The following is a 19,586-nucleotide window of genomic DNA, read 5'->3' as shown; positions in this document are numbered from 1 at the left end:
TTACAAACATATGTTAAATGCAAATCATAATTATCATACAACCAGAACTTACAATCATTTATAAATTATATTTAAACACACATTAAATTTTACTAAAATCACGGAAGTTTGCAATAAATGAGCTAGATATTAATAAAATAAAGATTTGACTAAACATTAATGACATCAAAATAAAAGCATCCTCAAACAATTTCTAAAACCATCAACTTCAGAGTGAAAAATCATCTCTAATAGACACAAAAATGACAAGTTTTGCCACCAAGAATAGTCAATAGTCTCAAAACAGATGGAGATTTTGGCTGCAAAGCATTTCAATCAATTGATCTCTATTGAATGAGTAAAAAGTTTGCCTGAAATCTGTGAAGCTATAATATAGTATCCTATATTATTTCTAGTATTGATTATCTATTCTTTGTATTGTGAAGATATGATTGATTGTTGGGTGATTTTTGTCTAAAACTTGCTCATTCTTTGCTAAGTTTGGGTCTGATTTGAATAAGTCCTGAAAATATTTTGTATTCATGGCTAAGAAGAGTTATAGGTCTGTAATTATTGCTTTCTTTTCTAAATATTTTTTTGTTTATGAAGTTAATTATTCCTGTTTTTCAGTCTTATGGTATTGCACTTGACAACAAAATTTTGTTGAATGATTTAGTTAAGAATTTTATTAACACTTCTTCCATTGTCTAAAGCTCAATGCATTTGAGCTTTGATATTGTTCCATTGCTTTGTATTTGATCAATTTCTATAATATACAAGTGTAATAAGTACTTAAAAACAATAGCAGATAGGAAATTATGTCATGAAGTGGTATGTGAATGATGGCAAATAAATAAATGATAGAAAAAATAAACAGAATCTATCTAAAAGCTTTCTAAAGAATTAGAAACTTCCTTTTCCACTGACAGACTTGTAATATTTCAGTGGTATGCCTGAAGTTAAAAGATGATCTTCATTTAAGTCTTTAGTATTTTGCATTTTTACATGTTTTATAGTATTATTTTATGTCAGAAACCATAACTAAGCATATCAAAGAAAAGCAGTTCTTCAAAAACAAATTCTTTTGAAGAACTTTTATACGTTTTTGCTTTAATATTGTATTTAATGTATAATGTAATGTATTTTTTATTTTATGTAATTGTTGTCTATGCTATTTTGGGAATACATATCAACTGTCCTTTGAGACTTTTCTATTTACTTGTAAAAATAAATAAAGTATGTAACATGTAAAAATGTTTTTAATTACAAAATTCTTCTTTTAACTCCATTAACTTGTTTTTTAAAAAATATTGCTTAAATTTACTGGGTAGTAGATCAACAGAAAAAAACAGTTTTTTTAATAAAGAAAACAATAAAAAATTTTGTATTTTGTTTATTATTGATTTGTTATTTTGTTACCCAGATGTCTGACCTCCTGTTAGCAGTTGAAGGTGTCCCAAAAATTTATCCTCAAATTAACTAATAAAAATTAAGCTAAAGTTATTAAAACTGACAGTACACTTAAAAAATTATAAGCATTCATATCACACTAAATACAGACAAACTTGAATACAGCATTCTTATAATTAGTGCTATCATTGTAAAGAATCAACAGATATCTCTGTATCTGGACTGCTGTATGTTACTATGTATATAATTCGTCTCTGTAATCCAAAAGGTTTTTTTGGTAGACGGTCTCACAGCAAATGTTAAGTTAGGAACTCTCTTTTATTCTTTAAAAAATGACATATGCATTTCGGGTTGGTATATTCATCCAACCCCTCCTCAGTGCTAATTTTTAAAAAAGACAAAAAAAGAGGGAAAGGAGGTATAATACCCAATACATGACACATATACAAACAAGATGTCACACTTATTTATTCTTACAGTAAAAGTTGCGTATGGGCTACCACTACATCAACACACCGAACATTTTCTTTCCATTTAAAATGCACTTGAAGTGTTTGCATAACTTCACTTCTAAAAACCATTGTACATTATTACTATTTTTATAAACAACCAGTATATACGATAACAATACAATACATACCTCTAAAATATTAATAGCTTGTGAACAATCAAATCAACAAGTGATATCCCTGAATACCAGCTTTCAATCAATCGCAACAACATCACCATTCCACCACTAAATAGCGCCCTCTATCACTTTATACCATCTAGAATCTATTTGCATTCCATCAGAAATATTTATTAAATTATTTTGGTTTTTCTTAATTTCTAAATGTTCTTTAAATTTACGTTTATATATATCTCTTTCATGATGTAGGATTTTAATATTATTGCGATTAATTTTACATTTATTAATTTCCGTGTGTTCATACCAAGGTGAATTTTTATACCTCAACCTGATAGCCGCTTCATGTTCCTTTATTCGTATATTTAATCTCCTACCCGTTTCTCCTATATAACTACATGGATTCATACAGTTACACTCTAGTTTATATACAATACTTGTTCTATTTAACACATCTATATTATTAAGGTTACTTCTATTAATATATCTAGAAACATTATCTGTGATCTTATTAGTTAAATACGGGGCTAAACGTATATTATCTTTCTTAAGAATTTTACTAATATTTTCAAATATATTTTTTATGTATGGGAATTTTTTATACTGTTTTTCAGATTTATATTTTGTATTAAATCTATTTTTCAAAAAATCAGCTCTCCACTTATTAATTTTAAATTTTGGGAAATCATTCAAAATAAATTTATTATCTAATTCTTCTAACTTAAGGTTAATAATATATTCTTCTGTTATACGTGTATAAATCTTTTTTAATTCCATCAAGTATGTATTTTTATTTATATAATCAGGAATGTACGAATTATAATTCGTGGTTTTTTTAACATCACAAGGTTTTTTATATGTTATAAATTCAAATTCTTTAGTATTGTTTATAATAGTGATATCCAGGTAATTAATTTTTTTGGTTTCTTCAAGTTCAATGTCAAATTGTATTTTTTTATTTATGCTATTTATATAGGGATGTATAATGTTTTCATTAGTTAAACTACTGTTATATATTATTAAATAATCATCTACATATCTCACTATTAATTTTATGCCAGTAATATTATTTATTTTCTTATCTATATTAATCATAGCTATTTCTGCTAATTTTGGCCCCATCTTTGACCCCATACTTATACCCTCAATCTGTCTATAAAACTTATCATTCACCTTAAAATAATTATTTTATATGCAAAATGTATCAAGTATAAGAAATGTAACAACCTCAAGTACCAAATAAGAAAACTATTATATAGACTTAAATATAGTGAAAATCCTTATAAAAATATAGCTAGAGAATATAAGTATAAAAAAGAAATGAAATTACATAAGATGTTTTCCTATCCTACAGCTAAAGAAAAAGGTGATTGGATTAATAATCTTATTGTAAATAACTCTGATATTGTAATACCTAAATCTGTTTAAAAATTCCTAGCGTTGGGTTTACAGTATAATTTACCTAACGCTGAACTTACATTAGATATAATTGCAAATATAGACAAGAGTATAAAAGATCTTACAGTTAAAAAAGAAGATAAAAATAATTTAATAACATTAGTTATCCAAGATTTAAAACGGGTAGCTCAAAGAGATAAATATAAGATTAATAAATGTAAAATTAATATGTCATTACTTATAAATTTCCTTAAAAGTAATAATCTTACAATTCAGAATAATAGTATTAGTAATATAAATAAAAATTATATCCTAGATTCTAGAAATGATAGAACCCCAAGGTTAAATATAAGATTGAAAATGCATATGCAAGAGGAAAAGTTTAGGCCAATTGTAGATTTTAAATTTTCGGTTCTATATAATTTGGAGCAGTATATTAAACAACAGTTAAAACATATTGAGAATTCTATTTATAGTGTGGATAATGCTGATATGGTTATTAATAGAATAAAAAAGTTAAAAAAAGAAGACACGGATAAATTAATGAGCCTTGATATAAAAAATATGTACCCCAATATAAATTGGGAGTTAATAAGAGATAGTCTAATAGAATTGAATGTAGAAAAAACTTTAATTGATTTGATACATTTTGCATATATAAATAATTATTTTAAGGTGAATGATAAGTTTTATAGACAGATTGAGGGTATAAGTATGGGGTCAAAGATGGGGCCAAAATTAGCAGAAATAGCTATGATTAATATAGATAAGAAAATAAATAATATTACTGGCATAAAATTAATAGTGAGATATGTAGATGATTATTTAATAATATATAACAGTAGTTTAACTAATGAAAACATTATACATCCCTATATAAATAGCATAAATAAAAAAATACAATTTGACATTGAACTTGAAGAAACCAAAAAAATTAATTACCTGGATATCACTATTATAAACAATACTAAAGAATTTGAATTTATAACATATAAAAAACCTTGTGATGTTAAAAAAACCACGAATTATAATTCGTACATTCCTGATTATATAAATAAAAATACATACTTGATGGAATTAAAAAAGATTTATACACGTATAACAGAAGAATATATTATTAACCTTAAGTTAGAAGAATTAGATAATAAATTTATTTTGAATGATTTCCCAAAATTTAAAATTAATAAGTGGAGAGCTGATTTTTTGAAAAATAGATTTAATACAAAATATAAATCTGAAAAACAGTATAAAAAATTCCCATACATAAAAAATATATTTGAAAATATTAGTAAAATTCTTAAGAAAGATAATATACGTTTAGCCCCGTATTTAACTAATAAGATCACAGATAATGTTTCTAGATATATTAATAGAAGTAACCTTAATAATATAGATGTGTTAAATAGAACAAGTATTGTATATAAACTAGAGTGTAACTGTATGAATCCATGTAGTTATATAGGAGAAACGGGTAGGAGATTAAATATACGAATAAAGGAACATGAAGCGGCTATCAGGTTGAGGTATAAAAATTCACCTTGGTATGAACACACGGAAATTAATAAATGTAAAATTAATCGCAATAATATTAAAATCCTACATCATGAAAGAGATATATATAAACGTAAATTTAAAGAACATTTAGAAATTAAGAAAAACCAAAATAATTTAATAAATATTTCTGATGGAATGCAAATAGATTCTAGATGGTATAAAGTGATAGAGGGCGCTATTTAGTGGTGGAATGGTGATGTTGTTGCGATTGATTGAAAGCTGGTATTCAGGGATATCACTTGTTGATTTGATTGTTCACAAGCTATTAATATTTTAGAGGTATGTATTGTATTGTTATCGTATATACTGGTTGTTTATAAAAATAGTAATAATGTACAATGGTTTTTAGAAGTGAAGTTATGCAAACACTTCAAGTGCATTTTAAATGGAAAGAAAATGTTCGGTGTGTTGATGTAGTGGTAGCCCATACGCAACTTTTACTGTAAGAATAAGTAAGTGTGACATCTTGTTTGTATTTGTGTCATGTATTGGGTATTATACCTCCTTTCCCTCTTTTTTTGTCTTTTTTAAAAATTAGCACTGAGGAGGGGTTGGATGAATATACCAACCCGAAATGCATATGTCATTTTTTAAAGAATAAAAGAGAGTTCCTAACTTAACGTTTGCTGTGAGACCGTCTACCAAAATAACCTTTTGGATTACAGAGATGAATTATATACATATATACAAATCAACAGATAGTTCACTAATAATTAAATAGAAAAATCCTCCAGCCTCTGTGAATTACTAAATATATGATTTTGCGTTGTAAATGGCATTTGTATCACAAAATGATATGATTTACAGACTTTCAAGCTAAAACTTGTGAGTAGATCTCTATTATACTCAGTATAATTCTTATTGTATGTTGTAATTATCCTTCACTTTATTGCCAATTACAGAGGCAAACAAATGATGGTGCTAAATTTAGGTTTAACTACATATAGCTTTATGTAAAATATCAATAAAGTTGCACAGAGACAACTTTTAAAAAAAATTGTATTTTCTTTATCTTCAAATAATTTGTTACAATTAAATCTCATATTAACTGACTGTAATCATGGAATATTTTACTATATGAAACACATGTAGGGATTAACTCAAATCTTTTATACTTTAATAGTGTAAATGCAACCTGTTCTCAACTCATTTTTACTTTCCTGGCTGTTATATATAACAGGAAAAGTATTGCAATTGGTCAAAATATGTCCCCCCCCAAGATTTCTACAATTTTGGGCTCAGGACACCTTGAAACATTGAGAAATACAAAAAATTTGTTGGTAATTTCTGTATGTATGGATGTTAATTTGTGTGGCACAATTTTTTTCACCTTCTTTGAAGCTTAATAAATCCTGTGCTTTTTGTCAAAAATTTCTGAAATTTTTTAGGGTGGCTTGTGTATTAGGAGGATTATGCTATTAAATTTTGGTGATTAAAGGTTGAGGAGGTTGAGGAGGTGGGGGAGATAATGGGGTAGTATGTATCTCCAGTAAGGTCAGACTTAATAACAATTTTACATGTAATTTATTTATTATAGCCAACTCTAGCCCGATAATTCGGCTCTTGTGGATGTATAACATGTAATTAGCATTTACAATTTATTATTATAAAACCTATCCCTACCCTCAAAGCTTTCTGCCATTTTATAATAGTTAAAAATATAAAAAGTTTTTAAATAAAATATCATAACATATGGCACCACCAAATGCTGCCAGGAAAGTTAAGCATTGCTCATTGCTGGATTTTTTCTTCAAGTCTACAATTTCTTTAAAATAATTTTTTAAATATTTTGTTTGTTTACAGTATCGTATAAAATGGTTTTTGACATAATGGTATTTGTATATTTTTTAAACTTTAAGTAAATAAACTTTTACTTTATTTTAAATATTTTTAAAACAATTTTATACTTTAAACTGTTATTCTAAATAGTTTTTCAATCACAGTTTTAAAAAATTTATATAAATAAATTTTTTAAAAATTATTTCAAAAAAGTTATTTAATAATATGCTTTTAGGAGTGATACATTAATAAACTACTCTTATATTTTTAATATAAGTAATATGAAATCGTTATCTTCATTTGTTTAAAAACTGTCCTTTGTAATGTTATGAGTTTTTAAATTAATTAGGCATTTATCTTTATCAGAAAAGATAAGTTGTTAAATTATTAACATTAATATAAAAAAAATTATAATAAATCAAATCTGTCTATATATGAAAACATTTTTTAAAGAGACGCATGATTTTTATCCTGTAGTTTATGCTTTGGATATTTTTGACTTAATTTTTATAAGATAATAATGAAATGAAAACTTTTATAAATTACTTAAGTTTGGAATTTAATAAAAGTACATACCCTCATTAACAACATCATCTCCATTTGTCAACTCATACAAAGTGCAGACTGTACCTTTCATTCCCCGTGAATCAATCTGTAATTCACAAATGTTTATTGAAGTCAATTATTAAATAATAATATGATTAAAATTTTTTCTCACCCAATTATATATAAGTTTAGCCCATTCTTCTGGAGTTCTCCAATATATAAAACAACGTTGTTTCTGTTTATCTAACCATTCAAGATTTCCTAAAATATTAAAATATGCTATAATAATAATAAAGATAATTTTTCAATAAAAAATTACAATTAATACCTTGTTTTTGAAGACTATCTAATATGATGTAAATTTCGTCAATGGATAAGGAACCTATTTGTTAAGAAATTTTATATAGATTTTAATTGAATGAAAACTTTAAATTTAATAATTAAAAAATTCCTTTATCATCATTTATTATAAAATAATTAAACAGTTTATCATCAGTTATTCAAATCACAGATTTAAATTGTTAATGTATACACTTACAATACTTGTGCATTTTACATTACATGCAGTAGCAACTGGGGCCATTGGGAAGTTACGAAAATTTTCAAATGTTGAACCAAAAATTTAGATCACCAGGTGATCGGAATTTTTATCATAAAACTGCAATTAAAACTTAATACACTAATCAAACTTACAATACATGTAGATCTAAACTGGCTATTTTATAATTTTTGTTTATTTAACTGCACTCTTAGAACCTATAACCGGTGTGATATAAAAACAAAGGATGCAGATAACCACAAACGTTTTCAAACTGCTGGGCGTTCTTCTTCAGGTGTGAGACTGAATTACTGATGGGACAGTAATTCAGTCTCACTTCTTCAGGTGTGGGACAGTCTACATCTGAAGAACTCCCAGCAGTTTGAAAACGTTTGTGGTGATCTGCATTCTTTGTTTTTATATCACACAAGTTATAGATTCTAAGAGTGCAGTTTTTTTACACATCCCAGTGTTTTGCAGTGAAGAGTAGTTTTGTTTATTTTCATACCTTTCATTTTAAGTTCATCTCCGTTTTTAATTGTATATGTAGAATTTTTCTATAATTTTCGTTTTTGAAGTTTTTCTAAATTATATAAGACAAGAGTATTTAAAATCAACAATAGGTCTCATATTACTTCTTTACTTAGAAATTTTGTTATTAATATACATATTACCATATGCATGTTATAAATATGTACAAATAAAATATACCAGGCAACTTATAACTCTCACTCTTGAATATCAATATTTTTTAACTTCACCAATTTCTCAAGTATCCTGCAAACAAATCTTTACAAAATGAAAGTATATAAAGAATAGGTTAAGGTCAACCCTGATTGAATTTCAACCAAATGCATTCATGATGATAAACTGTGAAAAGGAAATTTTGTGCAGGATTGAAAATGAAGGAATTACCACAGCTCTAGCCAAATCACATCTCTATTATAAAAAACATCATTTTAATGAATGAATGCATAGATGGTATTTTTTTTTTATATTCACTATATACAAGGAAATAATTTCACTATTTTTGTTTTGTGTTCCTTAAGAGTACCTGAACATTTTAATTTTCAACAAGATATAAATATTTCTTATTTTTTATTTATAGATCTTATAAATGTATGATTATTTTTATTATTCAAAAATGAATAAATAGTGCTTTTAAATATGTTTTAAGTACTTAATTCATGATTTGAGACCTTTCATAATGTAGACAAGTTGACCATTTGTACAAAAAAAAAAAAAAGAAAGAAAGAAAGGAAAAAAAAAAGAATGATGGTCATCTGATCTCCTTTCCTTCCTTCATGTTCATAGATGCTGTTGTCAGTCCATATATTTCCTGTACTGCTTAAACAAGTCCCATCTGCCCATGATTACACGTAAAATGTATAAGTAATTGTGTTGCTAATGTTTATTCTGATAAAATTTTGTTTTTATATAGAAAAAGTCCTCTTCTAATTTAAAACTGCAGCAATAAAAAATTTAGATCTATTGAGATTTTAAAGTAAAGATATAATAAATTTTAATACAATCCAAATTATCTTTTATTAATATTTTTACTACTATATATGTATTCTTATTATTACATATAAATAAATGTAATAAGAAAGTATATATATTGTGTACAGGCACAATGAAGTGACATTTTTCTCAACACTAGGCTAGTTGAATCTTTTATTTAGTTAGTACGTTTTTTCCATACATCAACGTTTCGGGCATCAGCCCCTCTTCAGCTAACTAAATATATAAAATATTTTACAGGACACAAATAAAATCAGAAAACTCACATAAATTCTTTGTAAACCATACCTCACCTCAGCATGGATATTACACACACAGCAGAAATTAGACGACACTTAGACTTTTAACATTCTCGATATCAGTTTTTATCATAATTTTAACCCTACAGGTCTAAAACAAAACTTTTTCTACATTTACTTACATAAATAAATAAACTCTGTAAACTTTAAAAACCAAAAAACCTACGAATTCAAAGGATGTTTTACCACCTCATCTACCAATCTAACAATTCTCATATAGCGCTGTGTTCTGTAAGTTGCACTATTGACAAACCAATCGCCAACCATTTGAAAAACATTAAGGAAATCACAAAAAGTTTTTAAAAATTTTTCAAAAATTACAATAGATCACTATCTTAAAATTTACTCTGCATATGTTCTTTTTATCTTTCTAATTAAAAGCAAATATATATATATATATTTGCTTTTAATTAGAATAAATAGAACTTTGCATAAACAGAATGAAAATAAAATCAAATATTTTTTACTTTTATTCTACTTATCATAAAGGATCAAACAAAAATTATACACAATTTGTAAATGGCAAGACTTAAAACGTAAGTAAATAATTCAAGAAATCTTGTTCCAATGAGATATTCATTTATTGTAGATTTAGGTTTTTTTTGTAAATAATAAAATTTTTTCATCAGCAATTATACTTATAATTGCTAATGAAAAAATCAGCGATTATACTTTAATATCAGCAATTAAACTTTACAATTATATTTATAAGAAAGATTGGATTTAGCAAAGAATGCAGAGACATTCTGTAAAATTTTTAATAAGCACAGATAAATTAACTCATCTTACAATCTAATTGAAAAAATACTTTTAATCAATTTATAAATGTAAATTAATTGGATTTTATTGTAACATATCTTTAAACTTATCATTCTCTCAATCTGAAATATATATAACAGCTAATGTAATATATGTTATGGCTAAAGCCCATAAATAAAATAAAGCTATGATTAGCTAATGCTAACTTTATCCAGGCTTCTGATTACAGCAAGTAACAATCACAGTTGTTGATCTATAAGAAACAGATCAATATATTTTTATACTAGTAAACTGTCTCCCTCCCAATGTATTTTTATTTCATACTGTATTAAAAATTTAAAAGTAAAAATGAGCACTGTTACAACAAATACATCTTATTTTATAACTCAAAACTCAACAATTAAAAATTTTTCTTACTCATTGGCCCATTCCCCAATATTTATACAGATCAACCCCAATGATGATAATATATTCATTTTAAATTTTATCCATATAAATCATGCTTTATCCAAGTTACAAGCAGATAAGGCTGACATTATCCAAAAAACAGATGGATGAGCAATGAAGCAAAAACAAAACTTAAAATTCAAGCTTTACCCAGCCAATTTTGAATAAAGCAATGAGAAAATTTAAGGTTTCACTTTAGCCAGATAATTTGCAATCTTTCCAATGAAGACTAGATCGATAAAAAAGTAATTTTGCTTTTTAAATCAGCTAGAATTTATTTCTCAATTGCATAAAAAAGGAGGTGAATGAAAATAAATATTGCCAATTATTTCACTAAAATATCACAACTATAAAATTAAAAATTGAAGATTTAAAGTAGCAGTAAGTACTTTGATTTACAGAATATCAATACATACATAGATCTTAAATGGCATATATAAAGGATTCATAATAGTAATAAATGCAATTAAAAAAGAGATATAAGATCTAGGAAAGCTTTTAATGTTTTTGCATTTTTTGCAGCACTTAGCCTCAAATAAAAGGAAGTGTTGTAGTTATTTTTACATGATCCTGTATTTGTTCAAAAGGACTTTTAAAACACCTATTTTTGTATTTACAGTATATCAATAAATACAATTGAAAACAATGTAGTCCTGGAGATTATAAGTAGCTTTTTAAGAAGAGTTTATCTCAGACATGAAGAAACTTGCCGTCGTATTGCAACTGGCTCGAAATCTGCCATAAATTGCTAGATAATGTGGAGTTTATTCATCATTGCAATGGTAAATAAACTCCACATTATTGGGTTAAAGCCTGAATTTTAAGTTATGTTGTTGCTTCATTGTGCTTCATCCATCTGTTTTTGGATAATGCTAGCTTTATCCAATTCTGATTCAGATAAAATGCACTTTATATGGATAAAGTTTGAAATATATAGAGTACATTGTTACTTACTTTAAGCAAAAATTTAAAGTTAGCATTAACTGGTTAATCCTAGCTTCATTTTAGCTGTAACAATGTGTATATATAAATATAAAACAAAAAAAACTTTGTATAAATCAAATTATGAATTTAAGAAGTATTTTAAACACAACACAAGCAAACATATACAATGACTGAAATTCAAAATTTGGCAGTTTGGTCAAATATCTAAAATTATATACAGTAGAGCATCAATTATCCAAACCGATCAACCAAAACATCGCTTAACTAAACACGTTCCTGTCGGAAAATTCAAATTTTCGCTAGTGCTGTGGCACTGCAATATTTGACTATGTCTTTGGCTACTCCAATATTATTTTTGTTGGTGTGCATGTTGTAGCTGGTAGCTGGTAGCACTGGCACGACTATGAGAAAGTACTTAAAGACGTGCCACCATTTGAACAATGCATTTTTTCCCATTGTGAGTGGTGAGTTTTGCTTCTTTTGTGTGGTGATTTTCTGAGGACTGTGTCGGAATGTGTGTCCTGCTGAATCAGAATGTTTTTGATACTAGATTATCTTCCAAAATATAATTTGTTTTTTTTTTATATTTTTCAATATATTTATTTTGTGCAAAATAAAGAAATAATTTTTAACAATAAAATAGCCACGATTATTATTTTTAAAAAATTTCCATTAGGCTTAACATGAAAATTCAATGCAAAGCAACATGCTGCGGAGAAAAATTTCAACACGGGATAGGTTAATATATTTTTTCGTACATGATCGGTTATACGAACAACCCCAGTCTGAATTGTTTTGGATAATCAATGCTCTACCATACAATGAGAACAGCTCATTTTATCCAATATATTTATATCATATTTTTAAAATGTCTAATAAACATAAAAATCTATGAATCTAATTATTCAAAAGAAAATTATTTTAAAATGATTATAAATTAAAAAAGGATACGTTCAATATCTTTATTGTTAAATAATGGACTAGACTGTGCTTCTGTAAGATCCATAATATATTTCTTGTGAACTCTGTAGTACCTAACAATGAGTTCTTTCCAAGCTTCAAGTTGTTTTGTTCTAGTTTCACGATTTGGTTGTATTCTAAAGAATGTATAATAATTAATGATTTAGAATTCTTGTAAAAATGCATGTACTTTATTAATTGCATTTACCATATTTCTTAAATTTTAAGATTCATCATGATTTTGAAGTCAAATTTTAAGATTTTTTTAGGTTGAAAAATGATTTTACTAAATTTTGTTAAGTAGCAACCTTTAAAAGAAAATACGAATGTCACAAAACAGGTAATGTTTAATAGCTTTACTTCCACGTTCAGATGCACCACATCAGTGATATTCACAATTCATAGCTTTTCTTGTTTGTTATACCAACTTTTGTAACTTTCTTAAAAGTCACAAAAGCATTTTTCTGATTTTATTTTTCATTAGAACAGGTATTATGGCAAAAGCCAACATCTTAACAGAAAGCTTCTTCAGATCAACACTTACTGATCATCAAAATTTACTGAGAGAGGAACCAGAGTCATCATATAATTTAAAAATATCTCAAAAAAGATGATACCAACCAATAAAGTGGTCAACAAAGATTAAATAAGAATTATAAATTGTTCCATTGGAATAGGTATAGTTTATAGATTTCATAGAATGTAGCTCTTCTAAAAGCTAGAAAAACTTCCTATTGTGAATACCTCCATTTATTGTTGGAGTATTATTACAGACTTTACATCTGTTATTGATCCATATAATATATTCCCGTTGATAGCCAATTGTTGTCTCGGATGTGAAATATAAGATGGATTTTAAAAAACTGCATCTTAAAATCAAGGATAGTATGATATATTGTATTATGTGAAAAGTAATGATAATTTAAATAAAATAATTTAACCTATCATTTTTTATATAGGCTATGTAATTATAAACTCAAAATGTTTTTTTTTTAAATTATTTATTATTCAAAGTACAGTACCATCTGAATGTATAATGTTTTTTGTCAATGAGCATGTACTGTTTAAGCAAGATGAAAAAAGCATCTAAAAGAGTAAAAAAAACAGAAAATGATAGTAAAAATAAGTTAAATATAATTATAAATTTATAAGTTATTGTTAAGCTAAGTTTGAAAAAAATTATAATAAATTGAATTAGAAATTGAAGTTGTAAATTAACTAGTCAAACTTTTCAAAGTTTCCAATCAGAAAATATCAATCATAATTCAAATTGAGGAATAATTACTTTGTGACTAAAAAAATTCAAATAATAAAAAATGGAAATCAATTTATATAATCATGTAAAATGGAGTTATAAATTCAATTTATACAAAGCAGTCTTATTTGATGGTCATTAAAAATAATCTTGATAGCTTGAGTGATCCAAATCTGAAACTTTGCTTTCACATCAGAGAGTTCTATGGAATAAGACAAACTCACTGTGTTGTAAAAAATAATGTAATGGGGTATGAAACCATGACACAGTTGTCAATGCAAGATGTCTGTACTTATACTTATTTTCTGTTGGGATTGTTTATATATTGTGAATAAAGTCTGATGATGACAGTTTTCTTGAATTTTGCCATATCATAAATTGAAAAATTTGGGAAAATACAAAATCCAAACCATTCTCAGTCACAAGATTTGAAATTTTAAAAGCAATTAGTGATAACAACAAACATGGAACCATTACTTATGCAGTAAAATAGTTACTCGTCAAACATTTTCTATCCTTTTCATTGATTATAGTCATTTTGCTGTAAAGCATTATTTGCTTTCATCCATCAAGTTAATATATCAATACTATTGATTATTAGCATTGCTCTTCCAATTTCATATATCAAGTTCACGAAAATTCACTTCCAGAGCAAAATAAATTGCTCTGGAAGTGAACAAACTAATTTGCAAAATTAAATTGCTTTATAAGTAAGATGTTATGCTCTCCACATGAGTGTCAAGCAGAAATAGAGTTTTTGAACTTTCAAATAGACAAAATTTAACTAGTTTAAATTCAGAAATTTAACGTTTAAAATCTATATCATTATATGTGACTTAATTTATCATCATATTCTATGTCTACAGATCTTAATTAAATTTGAAAATATTTATAATACAAGTATTTTTATGCATGATATTTAATTATTTGAAATAAATTTTCAATAAAACAATTAAATTAATTATATAATATTCTATTACTTTTGGAGGATTCTATATTCTAAAAATGTGACCTAAAAAAATTAGATATAAGATCTAAAAATAAAATAAGTGGGAAAAAAAAACATTATTACAAGTACTTTAATAAAAATTTTCATATAAAGCTGTGTTGCTAAATAACAGTTTATATATTTTTAATGTATTAAGACCTTATAGTCATGTCTTTATATTGACCTATTTCCATGTTTGTTGTTGACTTGTATAAAATTTCTTGGTTTTTAAGTTTGTTACACTGTTATCAATGCTCAAAGTTTACTTTTCATTTTGTATTTAAGATATTTTACTCCTTCATATGTCATAGTTGTGATTCTTAATTCTTCACTCACAAAGAATATACTGATCTGTAATAACAATGTTTTGTATCATTTAACTATAATTTCTTTTTGCAGAATGCAAGTATTTTCAATCAAAATATTCACGTAGTAAGTATGGTTGCTGTGTATTCTAATTCTGTGCGTACCGTCCTTGTAATCCAAAAAATGATTCTGGTAGACAATCATACAGCAATGGTTAGGAAAATTTTCATTTATTTAATCAAATGCATTTCGGGTTGGTTTATCTCCCAACCCTCTTCAGTGCTGTCAAAGAATACAAAATATGGTAAGGTTTCCGACAATATTAAACATCACGTAAATTGGAATACAACAACATAAAACTTACATATCATATGTTGGTACATTTTTTAAAATATTTTTCTATATTTTAACACAAAAGGTGTATTACATTCTCTATAACATAAAAATTTTTTTGTGATTTAATATAATTTGATAAAAAATATATACAGTTATTCAATTTAGATTATTTATATAAAAACTTACATTTGCAGTGAAAGTGCATTGTTCCTAATGAGGGTGAAGATGAGTAAAAACTAAGAAGGCAGTAACTGTAACACGGTCTTGACCGTGTTACAGTTTACTGACAAGTGCTGTAATGTTATCCAATACATTCTTGGCATTCCGAACATTGGGGTGTGCTTTAAACGATGTTTAGCATATGGAGGTGTCCTCTATTAATTTGTACCATTGGGGATTGTCATACCATCGGAAATATTAATAAGATGCTCTTTAGGGTGTTTTCTAATTTCAATGTGTTCTTTAAATTTCCGTTTGTATGGATCTTTCTCAGAATGTAAAATTTTGATATTGCTTTTATTAATTTGACAATTATTTTCTATTGTGTGGGTGTAAGGCGGATAGCAGCTTCAGGTTCTTTAATTCTAGTTTCTAATATTTGGCCAGTTTCACCAATGTAAATTTTCGGGTTATGACAGTTGCATTCTAGTCTGTAAACTGTTCCAACACTTTTAAGGATGTTTTTTCTGTTGTTGTATTGTTTATTAACGGAGTTGGGAGATAAACAAACTCGAAATGCATTTGATTAAATAAACGAAAATTTTCCTAACCATTGCTGTATGATCGTCTACCAGAATCATTTTTTGGATTACAAGGGCGGTACACACAGAATCAAAATATAAAATGAATATTTTGTTTTCTTTAAATATTTTCTTTATTCTTTAAATATCATCTTTTTGCTCTTTTATTTTTTGACAGAGGTTTTTTTATGTTGATTAAACAGTATACACTCATTGAGAAAAAATGTTATATGTCCAGATAAACTGTCCGATTACTGCAAAATTCGGCATACAGCTTTGTCTCAGACAGATATGTAAAAAACTAAAGCTTCTCCCACACCGGGTTGTATAAACAAAATAAATACCTTCTATAACCAATAACCGGCGTGAAATATTTATAAACTGGCAAACGTTTTCGCTGCCCCTCCTGGGCTCTTCCTCAAAACTATCGAATCCAGTTACAGCAAAAATTGGCCTGAGGAAGAGCCCAGGAGGGGCAGCGAAAACGTTTGCCAGTTTATAAATATTTCACGCCAGTTATCAGTTATAGAAGGTATTTATTTTAGATATGTAAAAGATTACAATTGTGGTCAAATTGCACGTGCCACTAAAATGCCTTAAAATCCGATAATTATCAAAAACCAACATACACAGAATGCTAATTTCTAACAATATATTTTGGCTATAATATATTCTGTATCAATCTAATGAAAACTGGCTATAACTTCCACAAATCAGATGCTTATAAACTTTGATATCCATAAGCTTCTGACTTTTTTTCTCACTTGTCCAGAGAAAATTTAAGCTTAATTAAAAGGCTGAAACACAAACTAAATTTAATCTGAAAAATAACAAGAAAACATGTGCATAACAAATTTGAGAAAATAATTAAGAGATTTTCAAGTGATGAAGTAAATGAAATAAAAATAGAAAAGATTTTTAAAAATATTTCTAAACCATATTTAAATATAAAAAGTTTTATTTCATTATATAATACAAATATTATTTTGTTTTATAGCTAAATAAATTTTAAATTAATAGACAAAATAGAAAATTTTTATTTTTTGTCTATCATTAACTAATATAATGAATAAATTACATAACCATCAAAAATAACCAAAACATAAATATTAATTAACTAAACGGGTACAAACGAAGCTCCGAACGAGGCTTTCATGATCTTATCAGAGCTTTACACCATGCTCATAGGAGTAAAACAGGCGTAAGGAACCAACAATCCATACGTAACTCTTTGCAAGATATTCCCCAGAATCAGTTTATCCAGAATTATGAAGACCCTCAAAAATGAAATAAAATTTAAAAGTGAAAAAAAATCTGGAACTATTTCTCAAAACAGTACTGTTTTCAACTTTACTAGAGACAGTTAAAAGCTCGCAAGACACAAGCAATGCAACCGGAGTCGAGTTAACGCACCCCGTCAAGCCCGTCACGTGTTTAACGAGCAGGATTTCCAACTAATAGTCTAAATGTGATGTTTTGCTGGGCACTAGTGCCCGGCAAAACATCACATTTAGACTATTAGTTCCTTTTGACTCTTTACTCCTACAAGTACGGTCTACGGCACCGACCGCCTCATTCGTAGCTGCATTTGAACCATAAAAGGTGTATCATTGACAGAAATACATCATTGGATATTGCCTTATGAACATGAAAATCTTTTGAAAACTTAATGAACATGAAAATCTTTTTGAAAACTTATTTTACCAAATATCTGAGTTATCTGCATAAATAAAACTCCAAATGTATATCGCAATTTAAAAAATATAATAAATAAATAGATTTAAAGTCTATTTGACGTAGAAAATAATAATCTTACGTGAAGAAAGGAGGAAAATTATATTGCCAAGGCCACTCGAAATCGGCCATTTTCTTGCCGTTCCCTTTCAAGAAATGTTATTACTTACAACGTTCAATGTGAAACATTCAGAAGTGATCTTAGTTTCGAAGCGTATGAAATTTTATTTAAGGAATTACACACTTTCAGCCATGAGAAATCAGTTATTGTTGCCTTGGCAACCTAACATTAGCCCTCTAGACGCCCTCTTACGTCACTATTTTAATCATTTAATATTTCTATTGGGATTTTTACGATTAACTTTTCCGATGAATTTCGGTTTCTTGTATTATAATACATTTAAATTCGGTATAAATTATCGGAAATATTTTTATATTATAATTTAATAGTAATACATAGATACGGGGCGTTTTCGTGCCGGTTGTTAAAAACTAGCAATACATCTGTTCCGGCTGTTGAATATTATATGTAATAATTAATATATAGGATATGAGATATAAAAAGACGTGCTCTATTTATTGACTACAGTCATCTAATGACTATGGGTGCGTTTACTTCTGAGTTAGTAGTGCTAATTCTGAACACCGGAAGTGACGTCATTAGCACGTGTATTCGTGTTTGCTTGTCCAGTTGGAAAGTAAACGCGAACGCTAATAGGAAATATGGCGGTTTCCTGCAAATAATATTGTCAACGCTGTTATTTTAAATGTTGCGTTACAGATAGAACTACTTGATTCCGAATAAGAGGAGGATGATCTTATTGTGGATATAATAGTAGAAAAAATGAAAGAAGAAAAAAGAAAAAAAAAGTCAAATAAAAAAGATAGAAACTTTTATTGAAGAGACTGTACCTTTTTATAATCCAACCGATTTTAAACAGCACCTTAGACTTACAAGAGAATCTTTTGAAAGTCTCCTTTAAAAAAATAAACCCAATTTTAGACACGGAAAAATTACTTGCTCTGGAAGACGACCTGTCTCTCCTCAAAAGCAGCTTTTTATGCTGCCTATGGGCATTGGCAAATCAAGAATCATTCAGATGTGTTTATACGAAGCAATATATGAAATTATATGCAGTATATAAGAGAATAGCAGATTATACATAGGCTATATATAATACATATTTAATGCAATTGTTTTACCCAGTGAGTGGATGTGACGTTGCTCTTTTATGGTGTAACTAAACAGAGTTTAAAATCAACAAATAATTGATATTAAATACAAAACATTTTTTTTCTTTCTTTCTTTTCTCTAAGGGTATTGGCGATCGTTTTAATATGTCTAGACCAGTGGTTCCCAACCTTTTCTAGAATGCGGAACACTTTTGTGAGCAATTTTCTTTAGCGGAACACTTACTTAAGTTAATATGAAATACATAAGCTTGTCATCAGTTATTTTATTAGAAT

General features: G+C 27.1%; 1 protein-coding gene across 1 annotated transcript in view; it reads right to left on the bottom strand.

Annotated features, from left to right (window-relative positions):
* Vps25 (vacuolar protein sorting 25) overlaps nt 1-18,433 on the bottom strand; it is a 31,516-nt gene extending 13,083 nt beyond the window's left edge. The window contains exons 1-5 of the mRNA XM_067276535.1: nt 18,202-18,433; nt 12,752-12,897; nt 7,620-7,673; nt 7,464-7,552; nt 7,322-7,397 (exon numbers count right to left, since the gene is read on the bottom strand). Coding sequence (XP_067132636.1) covers nt 7,322-7,397; nt 7,464-7,552; nt 7,620-7,673; nt 12,752-12,897; nt 18,202-18,251 — 415 coding nt within the window. The 5' untranslated portion in view covers nt 18,252-18,433. The remainder of the gene's footprint in view (nt 1-7,321; nt 7,398-7,463; nt 7,553-7,619; nt 7,674-12,751; nt 12,898-18,201) is intronic.
* Nucleotides 18,434-19,586: the final 1,153 nt, after the last annotated feature.

This window comes from Centruroides vittatus, unplaced genomic scaffold (genome assembly GCF_030686945.1).
Source record: "Centruroides vittatus isolate TY-2023 unplaced genomic scaffold, ASM3068694v2 contig_1159, whole genome shotgun sequence".
Taxonomy (NCBI): Eukaryota; Metazoa; Arthropoda; class Arachnida; order Scorpiones; family Buthidae; genus Centruroides; species Centruroides vittatus.
Note: the sequence above shows the minus strand (reverse complement) of the source record. Positions and strands in the feature narration are given on the sequence as shown.